At 45.0% G+C, this 22401-nt stretch overlaps 3 protein-coding genes and 1 pseudogene across 3 annotated transcripts; 3 read left to right on the forward strand and 1 right to left on the reverse strand.

Annotated features, from left to right (window-relative positions):
• Positions 1-3911: 3911 nt before the first annotated feature.
• LOC130191059 (E3 ubiquitin-protein ligase TRIM47-like) lies at positions 3912-4798 on the forward strand (the record flags this gene model as incomplete). The annotated part of the gene is made up of 1 exon (XM_056410725.1): positions 3912-4798. A coding segment is annotated over exon 1 (885 nt), but the record flags the coding sequence as incomplete, so codon positions are not given.
• A 20-nt stretch (positions 4799-4818) lies between these two features.
• On the forward strand, positions 4819-5995 carry LOC130191067 (E3 ubiquitin-protein ligase TRIM39-like). Its single transcript, XM_056410734.1, has one exon. It carries the CDS (start codon positions 4965-4967, stop codon positions 5586-5588), a length of 624 nt encoding a protein of 207 aa, XP_056266709.1. The 5' UTR covers positions 4819-4964; the 3' UTR covers positions 5589-5995.
• Positions 5996-6315: 320 nt separating this feature from the next.
• LOC130191007 (mitochondrial import receptor subunit TOM20 homolog) lies at positions 6316-13445 on the reverse strand (annotated as a pseudogene).
• Positions 13446-16619: 3174 nt separating this feature from the next.
• Positions 16620-20563, forward strand: LOC130191025 (E3 ubiquitin-protein ligase TRIM39-like). The gene is made up of 2 exons (XM_056410696.1): positions 16620-17862; positions 18827-20563. The coding sequence occupies exons 1-2, from the start codon at positions 17604-17606 to the stop codon at positions 20479-20481; spliced, it is 1914 nt and encodes a 637-aa protein (XP_056266671.1). The 5' UTR covers positions 16620-17603; the 3' UTR covers positions 20482-20563.
• The last annotated feature ends 1838 nt before the right edge of the window (positions 20564-22401 follow it).

Genomic DNA, 22401 nt, shown 5'->3' on the forward strand with positions numbered 1-22401 from the left:
AATTGTGCATGTAATAATAAATAATAATAATCAAATAAAGTGCTTAACTTCAGAAAAATTAAATAAAGGGAGGAAAAGCTTAAATTTCCCCATGTTTCACAGTCTCAAACAATTTTACAGATAATAAATCTCAACACATCTTAACAATTGAACAGTTTTAGAGCATCACTCTTGCATCCCACTCCCCACTTGTTTGCTCAGTGTGAGAATTGAGCTCTAGCTTGTCCTGCCAGGACTTTAAACCTGGGCTTGAATGGAGTCAGGCCATCCTCATGCACATGTGGAGGTGCTCATTGGTGAGCCTCGAACGATATTTATTTTGATGATATTCATCGTGGAGAAAGCTGCCTCGCAGTTGTAGGTGGAGCCAAACATGGTCAAGATGTATGGCAACTTTCCTCAGACCTGGAAAAGCTGTCTCAGGGACCGTTTGGAGCCAGAAAGTGGAAGGGTCAGTTCTTAGAAACTGCTCTTTCAGGGACACATCTGCTTGGAGATCAACCAGTTGCATCTGGAGAGGCCCAGGATTTACCCATTTAAAGTGCTGTGTGACTTCCTTTGAGAACCCCTGACATCAGTGATGATAAATGGGTTCTGAATGAACATGGTGAGCTGCTGTCCAAAGCTGAAGCTGTCAAACGGTTGCTGAAGTTTACGATCAGCTTATCAATGAAGTCAACAAAGAAGACATCTCTCTGTCCCTGAACCTGTTCCTGCACTGCTGGGAAGTGTGCACAGTCTCCTGCAGGTCTTCCTTGAACAACTCAAGTTTCTTTTGAAAGGAGCGGACAGCGGTCATCAGTTCACAAATTGAATTGTCCTTGCCTTGTAGCCTCAAATTCAGTTCATTCAGATGTGCAGTGATATCAACCAAAAGGCCACATTATCCATCTGTTTATCATTTCCTAAAGAGAGAAAACTGTGTTGCTTTCTGATGTGTTAGCTCTGCCAAAAGATGCTACTTCCTCCTGATGGACCAAAAGCGCTAAGACCCTCCCTTTGCTGAGCCATCTCACATTATTGTGCAGCGAAAGATCATCGGCATTGGCATCAACTTCTCTGAGGAATTCCCTCAGCATGCGATGCTGGGTGGAAGAGGATGCCCTGAGAAAATTGATCATTTTCATCATTGTATTCATCACTTCAGCATGCTCATCTGACAGGGAGGCACAGAGGACAGATTGATGAATGATGCAATGGTAAGCTATGAGCTCTGGATTGTCCTCTTTCAGTCTTGCTACAGCTCCTTTCTCTCTCCCTATCATAGCAGGGGCTCCATCTGTGGCTATTGAAACCACTTGTGTTGGTTCTATTCCTCTTCGTTAACGTCTCCTTAATGGCCAGGTAGATATCTTCTCCTCTTGTACTGGTCTGAAGGGGAGTGACACCTAACAGGTCTTCACAGAATGCTTTCTGGTCTGTGTTGAAAAACCTGACGTACACTAACAGCTGAGCATTGTCACAGATGTCAGTGGACTCATCCACAGCTAAGCCACATGGTGCCTTATGTATGGCTTCATTTAGCTGGGTTAGCACATCCTGAGTTAATATTTCACTTTTCTTTGTGGCAGATGATGCTGACATGGGTATTTGCTTTATCTTATCACAAAGCTCTTGTTTTGGTTTTCCGTCAAGTAATGTTTCAGCGACACTCATGCATTCTTTGACAAGCCCTCCATCAGTAAATGGCTTTTGTGTTGCCCCAAAATCCAAGCAACTCTGAGGAACACTCATGAGCACGTTGTTGGGCAGTGAACGTGTGGCTCAGGATCCTGGTGGACTGTTCATATTGGGCTGTGAGACCACTTATTTTCTGTGATCTCACTTCGGATTTGAGTGGGTATGTTTGTTCAAAACCTTTATGTTTTGTCTCATAATGGCGTTTCACATTGCCACTTTTAATAAGTGCCACGGTTTCTGAACATATAAGACACACTGGTTTTGTGCTCCCTGTGGGAAGTATGAACAGAAATGAGTCTGTCCATTCCGGATTAAATGCTCTATTTTCGCTGTCAACTTTTCTTTTTTTGTTGAGCGACATTTGTTCCTTATGTTTCTCTCCCTTTCTCTGTCTCACGCTTTTTCTCAACTTTCTCCGGGCGCAGTCGTCTGCGTTTCTCTCCCTTTGTTTTCTACATGTATCGCTTTCTTTTCTTTCTACCGTCTTTTCAAGTGTAACCTGCCTCTACTTTCTCATCTGTCATGAAGCGCTGTCTGTTGAGACGTAATGTTTACCGCCGAGAATGCATAGATTTGATTGGCTGAGTGGTATCACGTGGGATGGCTTAACTCGCATGCAATTGGTCTGTGCGTTTCCGCATCCGCTAAACCACTACCGTAAAGACTGCAAAAAGCTGCGCCGCCGCGGGTAAAAAATTAAAACACTACGTCAGGTTTTAAATCATAACTTTCTGTTTTGGCTGGCGGTCCGGTCCGGATGGGACGGCCTCTGTCGGACCGGACATGATCCGCCAGTTAGTGACCTGTGGTCTACACCTTCACAGAGCTATATTTTATTTATGATAATATACTGTATCTAATTACACAAGGCCATTTTAGGACCTAGGTGAAATAACTGTTTAGGGAAAACTGCTTTTAATGCTGGCATACTAACCATTTGTTGTTACTTTGTAGATATTACAATACATTTGGAAATGATAGCAATGTTGTTGGACTTTAAAAGCAGTGTATATGGTTTGGCACAGGCATATTTTGAGTTCTGATATTGGGCTTGTTTTTGGGCTGGTTTTATTGGCCATTGGGCTGGTTTTGATTGGCCATTGGGCTGGTTTTGTCACAGACCTGGCAACCCTGGCTGCAGGTAAGAGGCGGAGCCACCCTGAAGAGGAGAGCTGCTGCGTCACCCCGAAACCACACGTTGGTCCGGCAGAAACACTGCAGCGAGACGAGTCTCTGCTTTTCTCTCAATTCAAAGTGACTTCATCAGAGTCTCTTACAAACACTGGTGAGTACATCTGATTATATTTACACCTGTAACCACCAGGATTAACGCAACACCTTAGCTTTAGGGCTCGATCACACCAGCCGCTTCAAACACGCCGTGGTACGAACGTGCCTGTGGAGTGCGCAGCCGGGCGATACAACTTCATTTACAAAATGGAGTCAAGCAGCCGTCGCGCTCTTGCTGTGTTGTGGGATGAAGAGGAGGAGAACGCCCCATAAAAGCGGAGGTTATACCGCTAATATGAGTGTCTCGTCGGGTTTGCCTTTTACTTTTGAATTTCCGCCGTTCATACCACACGAAAACAGGAAGGAGAGCCCGCCTCCTGCTTGATCTGATTGGCTGCCTTGAGCCTCTTGCTTGATCCGATTGGCTGCATTGGGCCTCTTGTTTTTGTGCTCAAATCTTTTATTGGTTTTCGAAATGCAAAAGAAAAGATGAACACACTGTACATATACAAAGATACTCAGACAAAACCATACAAAAATATATATATATACGGTTAGACATGCAAAAACCTGCACACAGTATTTTGCTGATTCATTCTTCAACATTTTTAGAGTAGTCTCATATTCATTCTTTTGGCCTAATCTAGTTTTATTCAGATGCGAAGAACATGAGATTGCTGTATTCCTTATGCAACCTCTGATGGCACTCTATAGAATACACGGATCATTAGTGGTCCCAACATTTTCTGAAATATAAACAGTAAAGGCATCTCTAAAGTAGGTGCACAACTCATTATTTCTTCATTATTTCTGCTGTTCTTTAACTCACTTTTGACTTATTCTGTGCTCCTTTGCAAGAGGAGCGAGGTTGAGTCTGTCGGCGACTTTGATCTTGTTTCTTAATTAAAAGACATACAAATAATTACACCGTTTTTTCCCCTTTTCAACAAATAATGAAACTATTTTTAATATAATGTTCTTTTCTTCCTCAATGTGTGTAGATATGGCTTCTGCAAACTTTCTGCTGTCTGAAGATCAGTTCCTGTGCTCCGTCTGTCTGGATGTGTTCACTGATCCAGTCACAACACCATGTGGACACAACTTCTGCAAAAAGTGCATCAATGATTACTGGAATACCAACAACCAGAACATGTGTCCACTGTGTACAAAGGTTTTCTTCTCAAGACCTGAGCTGCTCGTCAACACTTTGTTCTCTGGGATGGTTTCTCAGTTCAGACAGTCGACTCAGCAGAAAGCCAGCAGCAGCAGCTCAAAGCAACAAGAGTCCAGACCAGGAGAAGTTCCCTGTGACGTCTGCACTGGAACCAAACTGAAGGCCCTGAAGTCCTGCCTGGTGTGTCTGGTCTCCTACTGTGAGACTCACCTGGAGCCTCACCTGACAGCTTCACGCCTGAAGAGACATCAGCTGATGGACCCTGTGGAGAACCTGGAAGACAGGATGTGTCTGAAGCACGATAAACCTCTGGAGCTGTTCTGTAGGACCGACCAGACGTGTGTCTGCATGCTCTGCACTGTGTTGGACCACAAGATGCACAATGTTGTTCCTCTGAAACAAGAATGTGAAGGAAAGAAGGTGGAGCTGCAGAAGACAGAGGCTGAAACTCAGGAGATGATCCAGAAGAGACGCCTGAAGATTCAGGAGGTCCAACACAACGTGAAGCTCAGTGAGGAAGATGCAGACCGAGAGAAAGCAGAAGGTGTTCAGGTCTTCACTGGTCTGAAGGAGTCTGTGGAGAGGAAACTGAACGAGCTCATCAATACAATAGAAGAGAAGCAGAGAAGCACCAAGAAACAGGCTGAAGACGCCATCAGAGAGATGGAACAGGAGATCTCTGATCTGATGAAGAGGAGCACTGAGGTGGAGAAGCTCTCCCTCTGAAGACCACCTCCACCTCCTCCAGAGTGTCCAGTCCCTCAACATCCACCATCCACCACCCACCAAGGACTGGTCTCAGGTCAGTGTTCCTCCAGCATCACATGAGGGGACTGTGAGGAGAGCTGTGTCTCAGCTGGAGGAGACGCTCAGTAACAAGATGAAGACGCTGGTTGAAGTGAAGATGAAGAAGCTGGTTCCTGAAACTGAGCTGAAGAGGGTCCAGAAGTTTGCAGTGGACGTGACTCTTGATCCTGAAACAGCTCATCCTCAACTCATCCTGTCTGATGATGGGAAACAAGTGAAACATGCTCAGGTACAGCAGCCACGTCTCCCCGACAATCCACAGAGGTTCTCTTCTTCTTTCTGTGTCTTAGGAACACAGAAGTTCTCTTCAGAAAAACTTTATTACGAGGTTCAAGTTAAACAAAAGTCTAAATGGGCTTTAGGAGTGGTCAGAGAGTCGGTCAACAGGAAGGGACCCATCACACCGAATCCTCAGAACGGTTACTGGACTATATGTTTGATAAATGGAAATGAGTACAGAGCTAATGATGATCCTTCAGTTGTTTTCTCCCTGAAGTCTGGGCCTCAGAAGGTGGGGGTGTTTGTGGACTATGAGGAGGGTCTGGTCTCCTTCTATGACGTAGAAGCTGCAGCTCTCATCTACTCCTTTACTGGCTGCTCCTTCAAGGAGAAACTCCTCCCATTCTTCGGTCCTGGTCGTTATCATGATGGTATAAACTCTGCTCCTCTGATCATCTCTCCTGTTGGAGTAAACTAATCACTCTGGTTATTGTAATGATTTTCTTCGTTGAAGAGCATAAATGTACATATCTTGTCTTAATATCATGCAGTTGAACTTGACATCTTCCTGTTTACTGTGGTGATTGATTTACACGTCATTATTAAATGTATCCCGTTACATATAAACACATTAAACTCTGCTTCATGACACATTAAATGTAGAATTTCAATTCAAATCTTTGTTAAATCTAAGACATTTATTTCTACGTTCAGACGAAAGATCCAGAAAAGTAAAGCCTGGTTGACAGAAGTTGTTTCATGACAAATAAATTGTATTCTGTGACTTTCATAATAAAAGATGTTTACAAGCCAAACAAGACTTTTTTGAAAAATATTATTTTTACAGTTCTTACAAGTCCATCTGAAACCATGAGTCAATTGACAGAAAATGAAATGGAAACTATTTGTAATGGTTTCATAAATGTTACCTGTAAAAACATTTCATGTTTCCAGCTTCACAAATGTGACGTTTTGCTACTTTTCTTTTAATAATGTTAATAATGTCAATGCTTTAGTCATAATGTTGAGGTTTGGCCAAACAAACATTGTGAAGGTGTCAGTTCAGGATGCCGACTGGACACGAGGAGCTGGAGTCCAGATGTGGCTCGTCGTGTCCCAAGTTCTCAGGAACAGAAATAAAAGACATTGGAAATGTTTTCTCACTACAAGCTATTTACTAAACGGATGACACAGCGACCAGCAAGAAGTAGATAGAGGCGTAATTTAATAACAATAAAATAATCTCACAAGACAACTTCAGTCTGTCCACATTGTTTTATTTTCCTACAGAGCGTCCTCTCTCAAAATGACTAAACAAAACATTTCAGCACTTTTTTTACAAAGTGTTTGCGAGTCGAGAACGAACAGAAGACCGATAACAAACTAATTGAAACAATAAATACTTTGCGGAGAGAAGATTCCCGTTTCTGGAACGTTCCACGACTGATAAAGGAACCGCGAGGACGGAGTAACCCTGGTACACGATGCTGTCGGGACGGGAGGGGGGGGGGGGGCTGTTATGATCCAGATACTCTTCATACCCCAAACGGGTCATTTAAGTTAAAAGACAAACACACACGACTGTCATGGATAACCCAGGAATAAAAAAAACTAAATTCCACTTCCGGAAGTGATGGACGTCGGCCAGCGTGATGGAGGCCGAGGCGTTGGCAAGGTCGTCACGGAGGGTCCACGTGAGGAAGAGGAGGAGGAGGAGGGCTCGGGGGCGGTCTCCTCCTGGTCCTCATGTCGTCCTCGCTCAGACTCTGGGCGCTCACGATCCGCTGCAGGACCGGAGCACAACACACAGCGGGGTTAGTCTCTCTTCTCGGTGGCCCGTCGTTATGTTCTTCTGCTCCCGCTTGTTCCCGCGTGGAGAACCGAAGGACTCGCGGAGGTCCGAGAGCGCTGGGCCCGCCTACCTGGCTGATGCTGGGCAGCTTGGTGAGCAGCATCTGGAAGACGGGCGGAGGCAGAGTCTGCTGCAGCACCTGCAGCAGCTGCTGCGGCTGACCGCACGGCGATGGCGTTGGTCAGGTGGTCCACGCCTTTCTCTAGTCGCCTGTGGAGCGCAGCACAGACACGAGGCGTGAAGACGAGCACTCGGGGCGTCTCACAGGAAGCCCCTCTTCTTCTTCTTCTTCTTCTTCTTCTTCTTCTTCTTCTTCTTCTTTTTAGGCGGCTGGCATCCAAACTGGTGCATTACCGCCACCTACTGCCTTTCTTTGCGAACTAGAAATATCTAGCACTTTATCCCCTCAAAAAGAAAATAAATAAAATTAAAATAAACTAAACTAAAGGGAGCCCTGTCAACTTCAGTGCCCTAAATTCTTCTCTTCAACCCTGTCTCCTTCAGATACTGCAGCACCCTTCCTGCCCCCAAGGATAATGCATCCCTCAATTGCACCCCTCCTCCTGCCAGCCTCCTCTTCAACCTGCCTCGCTCGCTTCTACATTTCTGGCAATGCCACATGACATGATCCACCGTTTCTGCTGTCTTGCAGTACTCGCACAGTCCGGTTGGGTGTTTTTTAATTAATTGCATTGTTTTGTTTAGCTTTGTATGTCCAATCCTGAGTCTACTCAATATGTTTTCTTCTCTAGTGCTAAATATTGTTGTCCTCCCCTTGTTAACCTCCTTCTGAATAGTATACAGATGTCTTCCTGTGCCTCCTGCCTCCCAACTGTGCTGCCATTCCTTCATAATGTTTATTTTTATAATTGATTTAGCTTCTGATCTGCTAAATAAAATGTCCTTCTTGTTCTGACATTCCAATGCTTGCTTTGCTAGTTTATCTGCTGCTTCATTTCCCTTTACCCCTCTATGTGCCGGCACCCACATGAATGCTACCAACATACCCATATGCTTAAGACGGAAAAGTGCTTTGTGTATTTCATTGATTAAGTCCTGCCTGCTGTTAGATGTGAGTGATTGTAATGACATTAATGTTGAACTGGAATCCGAACAAATGATGACCGTACTTATCTGACCCTCCTCCACCCACTGTAGTGCTGCTAGAATGGCCAATGTCTCGACTGGATACACCGACAGATGGTCTGACGATCTCCGTTTGACTTCATCACGAAAAGATGGGCTGGTGACCGCAAAACCGGTTCTACCTGGACGAGGATCTTTCGATCCATCCGTGAATGCCGGAGTAAATGATTTATATGTCGTCTTTAGCCGATCCTCCACCATTCCTGCAATATTATCAATGTTTTTAAGTGCTTGGGTTTTGTTCAGTGAGAAAAAATTGATCAACTAATCCTGAGGAAAATAACCAAGGAGGTGTTACCGATAGCGACGCGGTAGCAGTGGATTTGATCTGATTCAACATCATCTCCCTTGCAGATTGTCCACGACTCCACGCGAAGCAGCCCCGTTTGTCCCTTTGGCTTTCCCAACACGGCATGAGCCCCTTTGGTTGGCTGCTTGTCCACGGAATGCCCTTCAGATTGGCCCAATAGCTCAACATTAACTGTTTACGTCTCAAATGCAGCATCTCACCCACCTCCACCTGGAGAGCAGACACAGGACTTGTTCTCAAAGCCCCACAACAAAGTCTCAGAGCCGGAGATTGCACCACATCCAACTTTTTTCGTGACGTTTTTGCCGCAGTTCCAAACGCTATACACCCATCATCAAAAACTGATCTCATCAGCGCAATATCAATATTCTTCATTGCAGGCCTGCTGGCTCCCCATTCCGACCCGGTTAGACACCTCATCACATTTAAAATATTTGTACATTTCCTAACTATCATCTGAATCTGCTCATTCCATGTTAGCTTATCATCGAACCACACCCCTAGAAACCTCAAAACCTTCACTTGTTCAATAATTTGCCCATATAGCTTTAGCTGAGTAACCACTCCTCTCTTCCTCGTAAAGCAGATTGTTTTAGTTTTCCCCACAGAAGACTTGAATCCCCATGCATAAGACCATCTTTCCACTTCATTCACGGCCTCTTGTACCTTCCCTTTAATGTGGTTTATGTTCTTCCCCCTCTTCCACAACGCTCCATCATCTGCGAATAGGGATCGTCCAATATCACTCTGAACTCGAAGGAACACATCATTCATCATGATGGAGAACAGTATTGGACTGATGACACCACCCTGAGGTGGACCATTCTCCACCGGGTATCTTCTCGATAGTGCTGTCCCAATTCTGACTTGGATAACTCTGTCAAGTAAAAAGTCTTTAATCCAATTGTATACTCTGCCCCCTATTCCCATAATATTCAACTTAATCATCAACCCTTCCTTCCAAACCATGTCATAAGCCTTTTCCACATCAAAGAACACCGCCATCACTGACTCCTTCTTTACCTGGGCTTTTTTGATTTCTGTCTCTAAACAAATAATTGGGTCCATAGTTCCTCTACCTTTCCGAAATCCACTTTGATGAGGTGTTATCATTCCCCTGGTCTCCATATAATAGCTTAATCTCTCGGTTATCATTCTCCATCATTGTACCTACATGAGAGGTTAGTGCTATGGGTCTATAATTTGTTGGATTTGATGAATCTTTGCCCGGTTTCCTGATTGGAATAATCACAGCTTCTTTCCATGATCTAGGAAGTCTCCCCATTTCCCAAATTTTATGATAAAATGATACCAATTTCGTCATTGCTAACCTACCTAAATGCTTCAGCATTATATAACATATTTCATCCTTCCCTGGTGATGTCAATCCGGCTCTTTCTATCACCCTTTTAACCTCTTCCAAAGTAAATGGGGCATCCATTGAACTATTAGTATTGTCTCTTCTTTCCAGAGCACCAGGATGAGCCGACCGTGTCCTTTCCCTCCCTAATTTACCCTCTACAGCAGTGGTGCCAGGGTTACGGCCCGCGGGCCGGACTCGGCCCGACTGTACGTCACATCCGGCCCGCGGGTGATAAGGGGAGAATTTTATTTTATTTTATTTTTCATCTAATTTTATTTTTTTAGATTGATTTTTGGTGGAATCTGTCGACTGCACGTCACACCCGGTCCGCGGGTGATAAGTAAGGTTGGGTACCGGAAACCGGTGCCACATTACAACCGGTAATACTCGGACCGAAACGCAACGCACATTTCGGTGCTTCTTTCCGGTGCCTGAGCCGATTGAAATTGAAAAAAACTTGTTGTGAACTTCTCTGGTGACTCCGCCCTGTCAGCAGGTTGCGAGCCTCTCATATTTAAGTTTGACAGCGGAGGCTGCGCCGTGTGTGACTGCGTGAACCCGTGTGGAGCACACCAGCGTCAGGCTGGACGACGGGGAGACCGTCACCGGTCCCCCTGAACACGGGGAGACCGATGATGACGAGCAGCCGGAACTCAGATTAGTACCGGAACGTTGATTGCAAGTCTTGCATTCATAAAAGTAGCCCAAGAAATAATAAATTAGCCATTATAACTGTAAATAACCCCTTAAAAGGTTTATTGTTTTGTGTTGATTGCCTTATTTTGTATCTTCTTTATTGGTTTTGATGTATGCCTTTTTATATTGTATTGTTTTAATGGTTTTGTATATGTTTTAATCTACTTCCGGTTTGAGCTACATTTGACTTTTATTTTGAAATGTTAAAAGGAAGCGCACCTTTATTTTATGTTAATATACAAACTTGACGGTACGGCTAAATGTTACGGACGGATGCGCATTTTATTTAAAGTTTGATAGTTTTAATGGACCCGTATGAGGCTAACGCTCTTACGGTGGTGACAAGGAGGTTTTAATTCAAAGGATTTGGTTCATGTTTATACAACGGAAGAAAGGAAATAAAGAAGTTCACCAGCAGTAAAGTCTCACGCCGATTGATATACGGGGATCCGTTACAATAACCATGTTTAAGCTAGCTCGTAGCTTGCGCTAGCTACGCGCTACGAGCGTGACAGTCTGTCAGCAGATGTGTTGGTGTCCAGCGGTCCCGGCTGTATACCCGGTGTTACCGGGAATATAATGACGGAGGAATAAAGACCGTGGGGCGTCACTTTGTTTCAGTGTAACTCTCGCTGTCAGAAGCAAAACTTTATTTGTCACGTGTCATCTTCAGTCCCTCTGATTGGTTGTTCTCTTTGCCCATCAACACAGTGACAGGTTAACCCTATAAAGTCTGCACATGACAATACATATCATCATATAATGGAGAACATGTATTGTGTATGTTAACAGTCTGATATCCGTTGTGTGTCAGTGCTCCATGATAACGGCTTCTACAGGGAATATGGCCAAAGAGGTTTTTAATGTCCTCATTGTGCGTTTAAAAAAAAAAGTATCGATTCAGGCACCGTTTAGCACCGGTATCGTTTTAAAAGTACCGGTTTAGCACCGGTATCGTTTTAAAAGTACCGGTTTAGTACCGGTATCGGAAAAAAACCAAACGATACCCATCCCTAAAGGGGAGAATATATATTTTTTTATTTAATATAATTTTTTGAATTTTCGGTGGAATCTGTCAGTTGGTCTGTTGCTTCTTCCCGCCTCAGCTGAAGCAGCCCCGGGAGTGCTGATCGAGATGTCGTTTTCAAAAAAGAGGAAGGTTGACACTGAAGGTCGCATCTTTCAGGAAAGATGGAAGGAACAGTATTTATTTTGGGAAGTAGGAGGCAAACCCGTGTGTCTTATTTGTTCTCAACAAGTGGCTGTAGCTAAGGAGTATAACATAGCTGATGATATGAATTGTTATATGAATTTGATGACATCAATGTGCTTTGTTGATATGAATTGTTATATGAATTTATCTCATGTGAGTGTGGGGAGTTATGATATGTTTGGGATATGTAATCCCAATTTAAACCAATACAAAATAAAAACTAAAAAAATATAATAAAACAGTTTACACTTGTGTTATTTATAGGAAATGTGTTTTGTTGGCACCTATAGTCTATTTTGGTGCATTTCTAATTTATATATGTAGGCTACTTGCATGGATAGGAAAATGTTACGTTTTTAGATGGTAACTGTCTCCTGCTTTAGGCTATGTAATTGTAGGCCTCCTTGTGAGGCAATTTTGGTGCCAATGCAATTTCTTAATGATGTGTCGGCCTTCATGAATAATTTCAAATAGCCTACCTATCCATGTGTTGAGTCAGTGTTTGGCCTTTTCAGTCCGAAAGTGTTATCCGGCCCCCTGAGATCTCACTTGAAAGAAATCTGGCCCCCTGTCCAATTTCACCCTGGCATCCCTGCTCTACAGGAAGCCCCTCCCCCAGGGGAGAGACTTTAACTCGCTGAGGACCAATGAGAATGCACGCGGGCGGCAATCAAACTGAAGGTGCAGCCGGTGTCGGTGCGAGGAGGCGTTACCCTGAGCCAGCAGCTCCTCCCCCAGCTGGATCTCCTCCAGGAAGAACTTCTGCACGGCCTCGGCGTCCTTCAGGTCCGGGAGCTGCAGGACAAACAACGGTCAGCCTCGGGAACTCGAGCTCCTCGCTCGGGTCCTTCCGGGTCCCTGAGGTCAGACCTCACAGGAGGTCATCGTCCCGAGAGGAGCTCTGATCTGTGAGCCAGTTGAAGTCCAGCTGCATGCTGGGAGAAACGCTCCTTCAATCCCCATTATCCAATAAGGAGCCAGATAAAAGCAACCGGCTGATCACCGACTGCTGCCTTCAGAATAAAAGCCTAAAAATGATGCTGACTGCTTCTACTACCAATATAATCATCAGTTACATAACATACAGTGTAGATGTTGACATGATGTGATGAAGACTTTGTAGAGAAACCACACAGCTCACTAATCTGCTCCGAGTTGATTGACAGGTGATATCAGGAAGTGATCCAACAGGTGTGAGCTCACCTTCACCATGCCCGCCGTCTCTTTGTTTGCCTTCTGCTTTCTCCGCCCTGCGACACACACACACACACACACACACACACACACACACACACACACACACACACACACACAGCAAAATCGAAAGTGTGAATTTAACTCGCATAGTGTTAAAATCAACACTTTGCTGGTGTTTATATAATCCGCCTGCCCGAAAGTTAAATTTACACTTTGCATAGTGTTAATATTTTAACTCATTAATAGTGTTAATATTTAACACCTATAGTGTTGTTAAAAGACACGCAAAAGTGTACTTTTAACACTCAATTGTTGTTGATTTCTAACACTCTTGGTGTTATTTAATGACACATTGCAGTGTATTTTTAACTCTAAATTGTTGTTGATTTCTAACACTCTTGGTGTTATTTAATAACACATTGCAGTGTTCTTTTAACACTAAATTGTTGTTGATTTCTAACACTCTTAGTGTTATTTAATAACACATTGCAGTGTACTTTTAACACTAAATTGTGTTGTTTGCTTTCAGTAAGAGTGTTGATTTCGAACACTCGTCATGTTTAATGCTATGTAAAAATTTACTATTAACACTAAAATTGTATATCTACATACGGTCAAATGCTTACACCCCAAAAACAGTGAACTTCAATAAATTATTGATACAATTCTTTTTATGTTATTCAGAAAATATCTTCAAAGCACCATCACTATAAACCATCAAGCACCGGACTCGACTGCCACTCCTCCCCCAGAAAGGAGGCGCCGTAAGCGTTGTGAGAGGAAGCAGAAGAGGGGTAGGCGCGCGGAGGTATCCGAGCTAGGCTAGCGGCTAGGCCAACTCGTCCAGCCATACCATCCATTATCATGGCTAATGTGCGATCCTTGGACAATAAAATGGACCACATTAGACTGCTGCAGACGGAGCAGCGACGTGAGGAACTGCTGTGCTTATCTTCACGGAAACATGGCTAAACGACAACATCCCGACTCTGCTGTGAGACTGGAGGAGCTAACATGCTACCGGCGGACAGAGCCCTCGCTGATGGAGGAAAAACTCGCGGCGGGGTATGTGTTTACATCCGGGACGCATGGTGCCGGGACGCTGCCGTGGTATGTAGACACTGCTCACCACTGGCGGAGTTTATGATCATAAGGTGCCGTCCTTTTTATCTGCCGAGGGAATTCACGGCGATTCTGCTAGTCGCTGTTTACATCCCCCCGACCTCCAACAACAGTGATAGAAATGCGGCACTCGGTGAACTGTATCAGGCCATCAGCGAACAACAGACGGCTCACCCAGACGGCTTCACCATCTTTGCTGGAGATTTCAACCATGCAAACCTTAAGACTGTCCTTCCCAAACTACACCAGCATGTTGATTTCCCTACAAGAGGAGACAACATTTTGGATCTGGTCTACACAACCCACAAAGGAGCGTACAAGGCCTCCCCCCTCCCCCACATAGGTCTCTCTGACCACATCACCGTCATGCTAATGCCAGCATACAGACCCAGAGTGAAAGCCTCCAGACCGGTTCTGAAGCAGGTAGGTGTGGCCAGAGGGGGCCTCCTGCGCTCTCCAAGACTGCTTTGACTCAACAGACTGGGGAATGTTTAAACAGGCAGCCACATACAACGACCACACAGACATTGGGGAGTACACAGACACTGTTACTTCTTACATTAGCAAGTGCATTGATGATGTGACCCATGTAAAGACCATCACCACTGGCTAACCAGAAGCCGTGGCTAACGGGAAGTCCATCGGCTGCTGAGGACTAGAAATAGGGTCTTCAGAGCTGGGGACGAAACGGACCTGAAAACAGCGAGAGCCAACCTGTCCCACGGCATCAGGAAAGCAAAAACTTCCTACACAAAAAGATAACCCGGCACTTTAAAGACAGCAGAGACACACGCAGCCTGTGGCGCGGCATTCAGACCATCACAGACTATAAACCCACGCCACAGAACTGCGACAGCAACATCTCTCTGCTAAACAACCTCAACAGCTTCTTTGCCCGGTTTGAAGCACAGAACAGCACTCGTCCACACAAGACTCCGCCCCCTCCCCATGATCAGGTTCTGTGCCTGTCTGCTGCCAGCGTGAAGAGGACTCTCTCGTCCATCAACACCCACAAGGCAACAGGTCCAGACAACATCCCTGGTCGTGTGCTGAAGGACTGCGCAGAGGAGCTTAAGGACGTCTTCACGGATGTCTTTAATACTTCTCTGAGACAAGCTGTTGTTCCATCATGCTTCAAGGTAACCACCATCATACCTGTGCCAAAGAAATCCACTCCGTCCTGCTTCAACGACTATCGTCCAGTGGCACTGACCCCATAATCATGAAGTGCTTTGAACGACTAGTCATGTCGCATATCAAATCCATTCTCCCCCACTCTGGACCCTTCACAGTTTGCATAGCGGGCCAAACGGTCCACGGAGGATGCAATCTGCTCTGCTCTCCACCCAGCCCTCACCCACCTGGACAAAAAGACTCCTATGTAAGAATGCTGTTCATAGACTTTAGCTCAGCATTCAACACAATCATCCCACAACAACTAATCTGCAAACTTGACCAGCTGGGGCTCAACACCTCGCTGTGTAACTGGCTGCTGGACTTCCTGAGTGAGAGGCCACAAGCAGTACGTGTTGGCAACAACACCTCGAGCAGCATCACACTCAGCACAGGGGCCCCTCAGGGCTGTGTGCTCAGTCCCCTGCTCTTCACCTTGCTGACTCACGACTGCAAAACCAGCTACAGCACCAATCACATGGTCAAGTTTGCAGACGACACAACATTGATAGGTCTCATCACCAAGGATGACGAGACCCTCTACAGGAGGGAGGTCAACCTTCTGACCACGTGGTGGAGCCAACAACCTCCTGCTCAACAACAGCAAGACCAAAGAGATCGTTGTTGACTTCGGAAAGGCCACACCCATCACCCACCACTGACCATCAACGGTGCGGACATTGAGCAGGTCAGCAGCACCAAATTCCTGGGGTGGAAATCAGTGAGGACCTCTCGTGGACAGCCAACACTACATCGCTGGCAAAGAAAGCACAGAGGCGCCTCTACTTCCTCCGGAAACTGAGGAAAGCAGGGAGCCCCCCATCCATCATGTGCACCTTCTACCGCGGCACCATCGAGAGCATCCTGACCAACTGCATCACTGTGTGGGGCGGAAGCTGCACAGACCACAGCAGGAACGCCCTGCAGCGCATAGTGAAGGCAGCTGGAAGGATCATGGGTGCCTCACTCCCCCCCCTCCCATCCCTGCAGGACATATACAACACCCGCCTCACCCGCAAAGCGACCTCGATTGTGAGGGACCCCTGCCACCCCTCACACGGTCTCTTCAGCCTCCTGCCCTCTGGGAGGAGATACCGGAGCCTCCGGGCTCACACCGCCAGGCTGTCCAACAGCTTCATCCACCAGGCTGTCAGGAAGCTGAACTCTCTCCCCATCCTCCCACTCCGTCCTCTTTCAGACTCACATGTCTGAATGCTGCTAGCACAATTTATGTTGTCTATATGTTTACATGTTTCTTACTATTTTTGCACTTTATGTTGTCTATATGTTCACATGTTTTTTACTATTTTTGCACTCTATGTTGTCTATATGTTGCACAATTCACTTTATGTTGGACAGAAGAGAAACGCAATTTCGATCTTCTGTATGTTTGCACATATGGAAAATTGACAAATAAAACTGACTTTGACTTTGACTTTGAGGGAACACTCATGAGCACGTTGTTGGGCAGTGAACGTGTGGCTCAGGATCCTGGTGGACTGTTCATATTGGGCTGTGAGACCACTTATTTTCTGTGATCTCACTTCGGATTTGAGTGGGTATGTTTGTTCAAAACCTTTATGTTTTGTCTCATAATGGCGTTTCACATTGCCACTTTTAATAAGTGCCACGGTTTCTGAACATATAAGACACACTGGTTTTGTGCTCCCTGTGGGAAGTATGAACAGAAATGAGTCTGTCCATTCCGGATTAAATGCTCTATTTTCGCTGTCAACTTTTCTTTTTTTGGAGAGCGACATTTGTTCCTTATGTTTCTCTCCCTTTCTCTGTCTCACTCGCCTTTTTCTCAACTTTCTCCGGCGCAGTCGTCCGTTTCTCTCCCTTTGTTTTCTACATGTATCGCTTTCTTTTTCTTTCTACCGTCTTTTCAAGTGTAACCTGCCTCTACTTTCTCATCTGTCTGCGTAGCGCTGTCTGTTGAGACGTAATGTTTACCGCCGAGAATGCATAGATTTGATTGGCTGAGTGGTATCACGTGGGATGGCTTAACTCGCATGCAATTGGTCTGTGCGTTTCCGCATCCGCTAAACCACTACCGTAAAGACTGCAAAAGCTGCGCCGCGCCGCCGGGTAAAAAAATTAAAACACCCCGTCAGGTTTTAAATCATAACCTTCTGTTTTGGCTGGCGGTCCGGGTCCGGATGGGACGGCCTCTGGGTCCGGACCCGGACCGCGGTCCGCCAGTTAGTGACCTGTGGTCTACACCTTCACAGAGCTATATTTTATTTATGATAATATACTGTATCTAATTACACAAGGCCATTTTAGGACCTAGGTGAAATAACTGTTTAGGGAAAACTGCTTTTAATGCTGGCATACTAACCATTTGTTGTTACTTTGTAGATATTACAATACATTTGGAAATGATAGCAATGTTGTTGGACTTTAAAAGCAGTGTATATGGTTTGGCACAGGCATATTTTGAGTTCTGATATTGGGCTTGTTTTTTGGGCTTGTTTTATTGGCCATTGGGCTGGTTTTGTCACACAGACCTGGCAACCCTGGCTGCAGGTAAGAGGCGGAGCCACCCTGAAGAGGAGAGCTGCTGCGTCACACCCCGGAAACCACACGTTGGTCCGGCAGAAACACTGCAGCGGAGACGAGTCTCTGCTTTTCTCTCAATTCAAAGTGACTTCATCAGAGTCTCTTACAAACACTGGTGAGTACATCTGATTATATTTACACCTGTAACCACCAGGATTAACGCAACACCTTAGCTTTAGGGCTCGATCACACCAGCCGCTTCAAACGCGCCGTGGTAAAAACGTGCCTGTGGAGTGCGCGCGCAGCCGGGCGATACAACTTCATTTACAAAATGGAGTCAAGCAGCCGTCGCGCTCTTGCTGTGTTGTGGGATGAAGAGGAGGAGAACGCCCCATAAAAGCGGAGGTTATACCGCTAATATGAGTGTCTCGTCGGGGTTTGCCTTTTACTTTTGAATTTCCCGCCGTTCATACCACACGAAAACAGGAAGGAGAGCCCGCCTCCTGCTTGATCTGATTGGCTGCCTTGAGCCTCTTGCTTGATCCGATTGGCTGCATTGGGCCTCTTGTTTTTGTGCTCAAATCTTTTATTGGTTTTCGAAATGTATGCAAAAGAAAAGATGAACACACTGTACATATACAAAGATACTCAGACAAAAACCATACAAAAAATATATTATATATATACGGGTAGACACGCAAAAACCTGCACACAGTATTTTGCTGATTCATTCTTCAACATTTTTAGAGTAGTCTCATATTCATTCTTTTGGCCTAATCTAGTTTTATTCAGATGCGAAGAACATGAGATTGCTGTATTCCTTATGCAACCTTTGATGGCACTCTATAGAATACACGGATCATTAGTGGTCCCAACATTTTCTGAAATATAAACAGTAAAGGCATCTCTAAAGTAGGTGCAAAACTCATTATTTCTTCATTATTTCTGCTGTTCTTTAACTCACTTTTGACTTATTCTGTGCTCCTTTGCAAGAGGAGCGAGGTTGAGTCTGTCGGCACGACTTTGATCTTGTTTCTTAATTAAAAGACATACAAATAATTACACCGTTTTTTTCCCCTTTTCAACAAATAATGAAACTATTTTTAATATAATGTTCTTTTCTTCCTCAATGTGTGTAGATATGGCTTCTGCAAACTTTCTGCTGTCTGAAGATCAGTTCCTGTGCTCCGTCTGTCTGGATGTGTTCACTGATCCAGTCACAACACCATGTGGACACAACTTCTGCAAAAACTGCATCAATGATAACTGGAATACCAACAACCAGAACATGTGTCCACTGTGTCAAAAGGTTTTCTTCTCAAGACCTGAGCTGCTCGTCAACACTTTGTTCTCTGAGATGGTTTCTCAGTTCAGACAGTCGACTCAGCAGAAAGCCAGCAGCAGCAGCTCAGAGCAACAAGAGTCCAGACCAGGAGAAGTTCCCTGTGACGTCTGCACTGGAACCAAACTGAAGGCCCTGAAGTCCTGCCTGGTGTGTCTGGTCTCCTACTGTGAGACTCACCTGGAGCCTCACCTGACAGCTTCACGCCTGAAGAGACATCAGCTGATGGACCCTGTGGAGAACCTGGAAGACAGGATGTGTCTGAAGCACGATAAACCTCTGGAGCTGTTCTGTAGGACCGACCAGACGTGTGTCTGCATGCTCTGCACTGTGTTGGACCACAAGATGCACAATGTTGTTCCTCTGAAACAAGAATGTGAAGGAAAGAAGGTGGAGCTGCAGAAGACAGAGGCTGAAACTCAGGAGATGATCCAGAAGAGACGCCTGAAGATTCAGGAGGTCCAACACAACGTGAAGCTCAGTGAGGAAGATGCAGACCGAGAGAAAGCAGAAGGTGTTCAGGTCTTCACTGGTCTGAAGGAGTCTGTGGAGAGGAAACTGAACGAGCTCATCACTACGATAGAAGAGAAGCAGAGAAGCACCAAGAAACAGGCTGAAGACGCCATCAGAGAGATGGAACAGGAGATCTCTGATCTGATGAAGAGGAGCACTGAGGTGGAGAAGCTCTCCCTCTCTGAAGACCACCTCCACCTCCTCCAGAGTGTCCAGTCCCTCAACATCCACCATCCACCACCCACCAAGGACTGGTCTCAGGTCAGTGTTCCTCCAGCATCACATGAGGGGACTGTGAGGAGAGCTGTGTCTCAGCTGGAGGAGACGCTCAGTAACATGAGGAAGACGCTGGTTGCTGAAGTTGAGATGAAGAGGGTCCAGAAGTTTGCAGTGGATGTGACTCTTGATCCTGAAACAGCTCATCATGACCTCATCCTGTCTGATGATGGGAAACAAGTGAAACGTGCTCAGGTACAGCAGCCACGTCTCCCCGACAATCCACAGAGGTTCTCTTCTTTTCCCTGTGTTTTAGGAACACAGAAGTTCTCTTCAGAAAAACTTTATTATGAGGTTCAAGTTAAACGAAAGTCTGACTGGGCTTTAGGAGTGACCAGAGAGTCGATCAACAGGAAGGGAGACATCACACTGTGTCCTCAGAACGGTTACTGGACTATATGTTTGATAAATGGAAACGAGTATATAGCTCTTGATGGTCCTCTAGTTCTTCTCTCCCTGAAGTCTGGGCCTCAGAAGGTGGGGGTGTTTGTGGACTATGAGGAGGGTCTGGTCTCCTTCTATGATGTAAAAGCTGCAGTTCTCATCTACTCCTTTACTGGCTGCTCCTTCAAGGAGAAACTCCTCCCATTCTTCTGTCCTGGTAATTATTATGGTGGTATAAACTCTGCTCCTCTGATCATCTCTCCTGTTGGAGTAAACTAATCACTTCTCTCACGTCCTTCAGGGAAAACATTTAAACTCAACCCTGTGTGGTCTACACCTCATCTTCTCCACCTCGTCTTCTCCACCTCGTCTTCTCCACCTCATCTCCTCCACCTCATCTCCTCCACCTCATCTTCTCCACCTCATCTCCTCCTCCTCATTTTCTACACCTCATCTCCTCCACTTCATCTCCTCCACTTCATCTTCTCCACCTCATCTTCTATACCTCATCTCCTCCACCTCATCTTCTCCACCTCATCTTCTACACCTCATCTCCTCCACCTCATCTTCTCCACCTCATCTCCTCCACTTCATCTCCTCCACCTCATCTCCTCCACTTCATCTCCACCTCATCTCCTTCACCTCTTCTCCTCCACCTCGTCTTCTAACTGTAGGGATGCACAGATACTCGTACACATGCAGCCTCGTTCCCTCGAGGTTTTCTCCATCAACTTTTCTCTGAGGTTGTCGGCTGTCTGTCTGGAATGATCTGTCAGGGTTTCCAGCAGAAACTAAATAGAAATATAACAAAAATATCTTTATTCTTTTGTATTTGTTTTTCTATCTGATGGGCAGCTGCAGACAACATATTCATTCAGAGTCCTCAGGATTCATTTAGGAGTAATACATATTACATGTTTATAGTGTCTCCAGAATAAAGTTTGTCTCCTTGTGATACTGAACATAACAAGTTAAACAAAGGAGAAAAGATGTCAACGGAGTTTAAAACTTCAAAATAAAGTTGTTGTTATCGCAAAGCATTGTGAAATTCCAGGTGATGCAGAAACTTGAATTGTTGAATGTCTTTACCTGATTCTTAACTTTTTGTTCACGTTATTTGGCCTGAAACGCGAAGGCCACGCCCGACAGTGACCCGTGGCGAGCAGCGATTGGCCGGATGACGTGTGACATCGGCCTCGGGAAAACTTAGTTTGACTGAACTTTGTAAAATGTTCAACTGCAAAGTTTTTACAATCATCAAACTTGCCAAACACCAATAAAAAGTTCAAGTGAAACGTGGTTGTCTGACTTCTTGTATGTATTGTTAAATATGGTTGTTAATGTGTGAATGGAATTTTAAATCTGGATGAATACATCGTGCTTCTTAATAAAATGTACATAATGTATGCTTTTTTATAGGTACATTTGATTTTCTCATTAATATGAATATAAAACAATTATTATTAAATAGTATTTTAAATACTGTATAAAACTCAACCTTTAATTTCCAAACGTCATCCTCAATAATCACAGACTCAATCCTGGATCAGGAAACGGACATCCAAAAATATGCTTCTTCAATATAGAATCATATAAAAACTGTTTATTTAATTCTTCCCCTCCACTTTGAAAGAGAAGAAGAAGAGATCACAGAACTATTTACACGTCTGCAACATGGAGGAGACAAGAACAAGGATGTGGTACAAGCACCAGGTCACGTCTTTCACAATAAAAGCACAGGAATCCTTGACCATTCTTTAAATACACATTAAAAAATAAAAATAATAAAGTGTAGAGTTATGAATGAAATCCTTCAGACAAAAGACGGAAGAAGTCGGGAGTGGGATTAAGCTCTCGTGTTACAAATATATATTTAAAAAAAGGTTATTTATTCGTTTTATAATCCGGAATTCAGAGCTCGTCCGTTGCCTCCGCGCGGCTCTCAACATGGCGGCGCGTTGTCGTCTGCTCAGGTAGACGTCGCCCCACGGGGTCTTTACGGTGATGCTCCGAGTGTCACGGAGGAACAACAACAACAACAACAGTAAACACCTGCACAGGTGAAAACAGAAGCAGGTGCTTCGTTTTGCGTCTGTTTTAAAAAAAGTTGACGTCTCGGGAATGTTTTCAAAGTCGGATCGTCGTGAGAGAAAAAGTCAGATGAGCGACATTTAAACGTTTTTAACGTGAAACTGACGG

The sequence above is a fragment of the Pseudoliparis swirei genome, unplaced genomic scaffold, assembly GCF_029220125.1.
Source record: "Pseudoliparis swirei isolate HS2019 ecotype Mariana Trench unplaced genomic scaffold, NWPU_hadal_v1 hadal_26, whole genome shotgun sequence".
NCBI classification, from domain to species: Eukaryota; Metazoa; Chordata; class Actinopteri; order Perciformes; family Liparidae; genus Pseudoliparis; species Pseudoliparis swirei.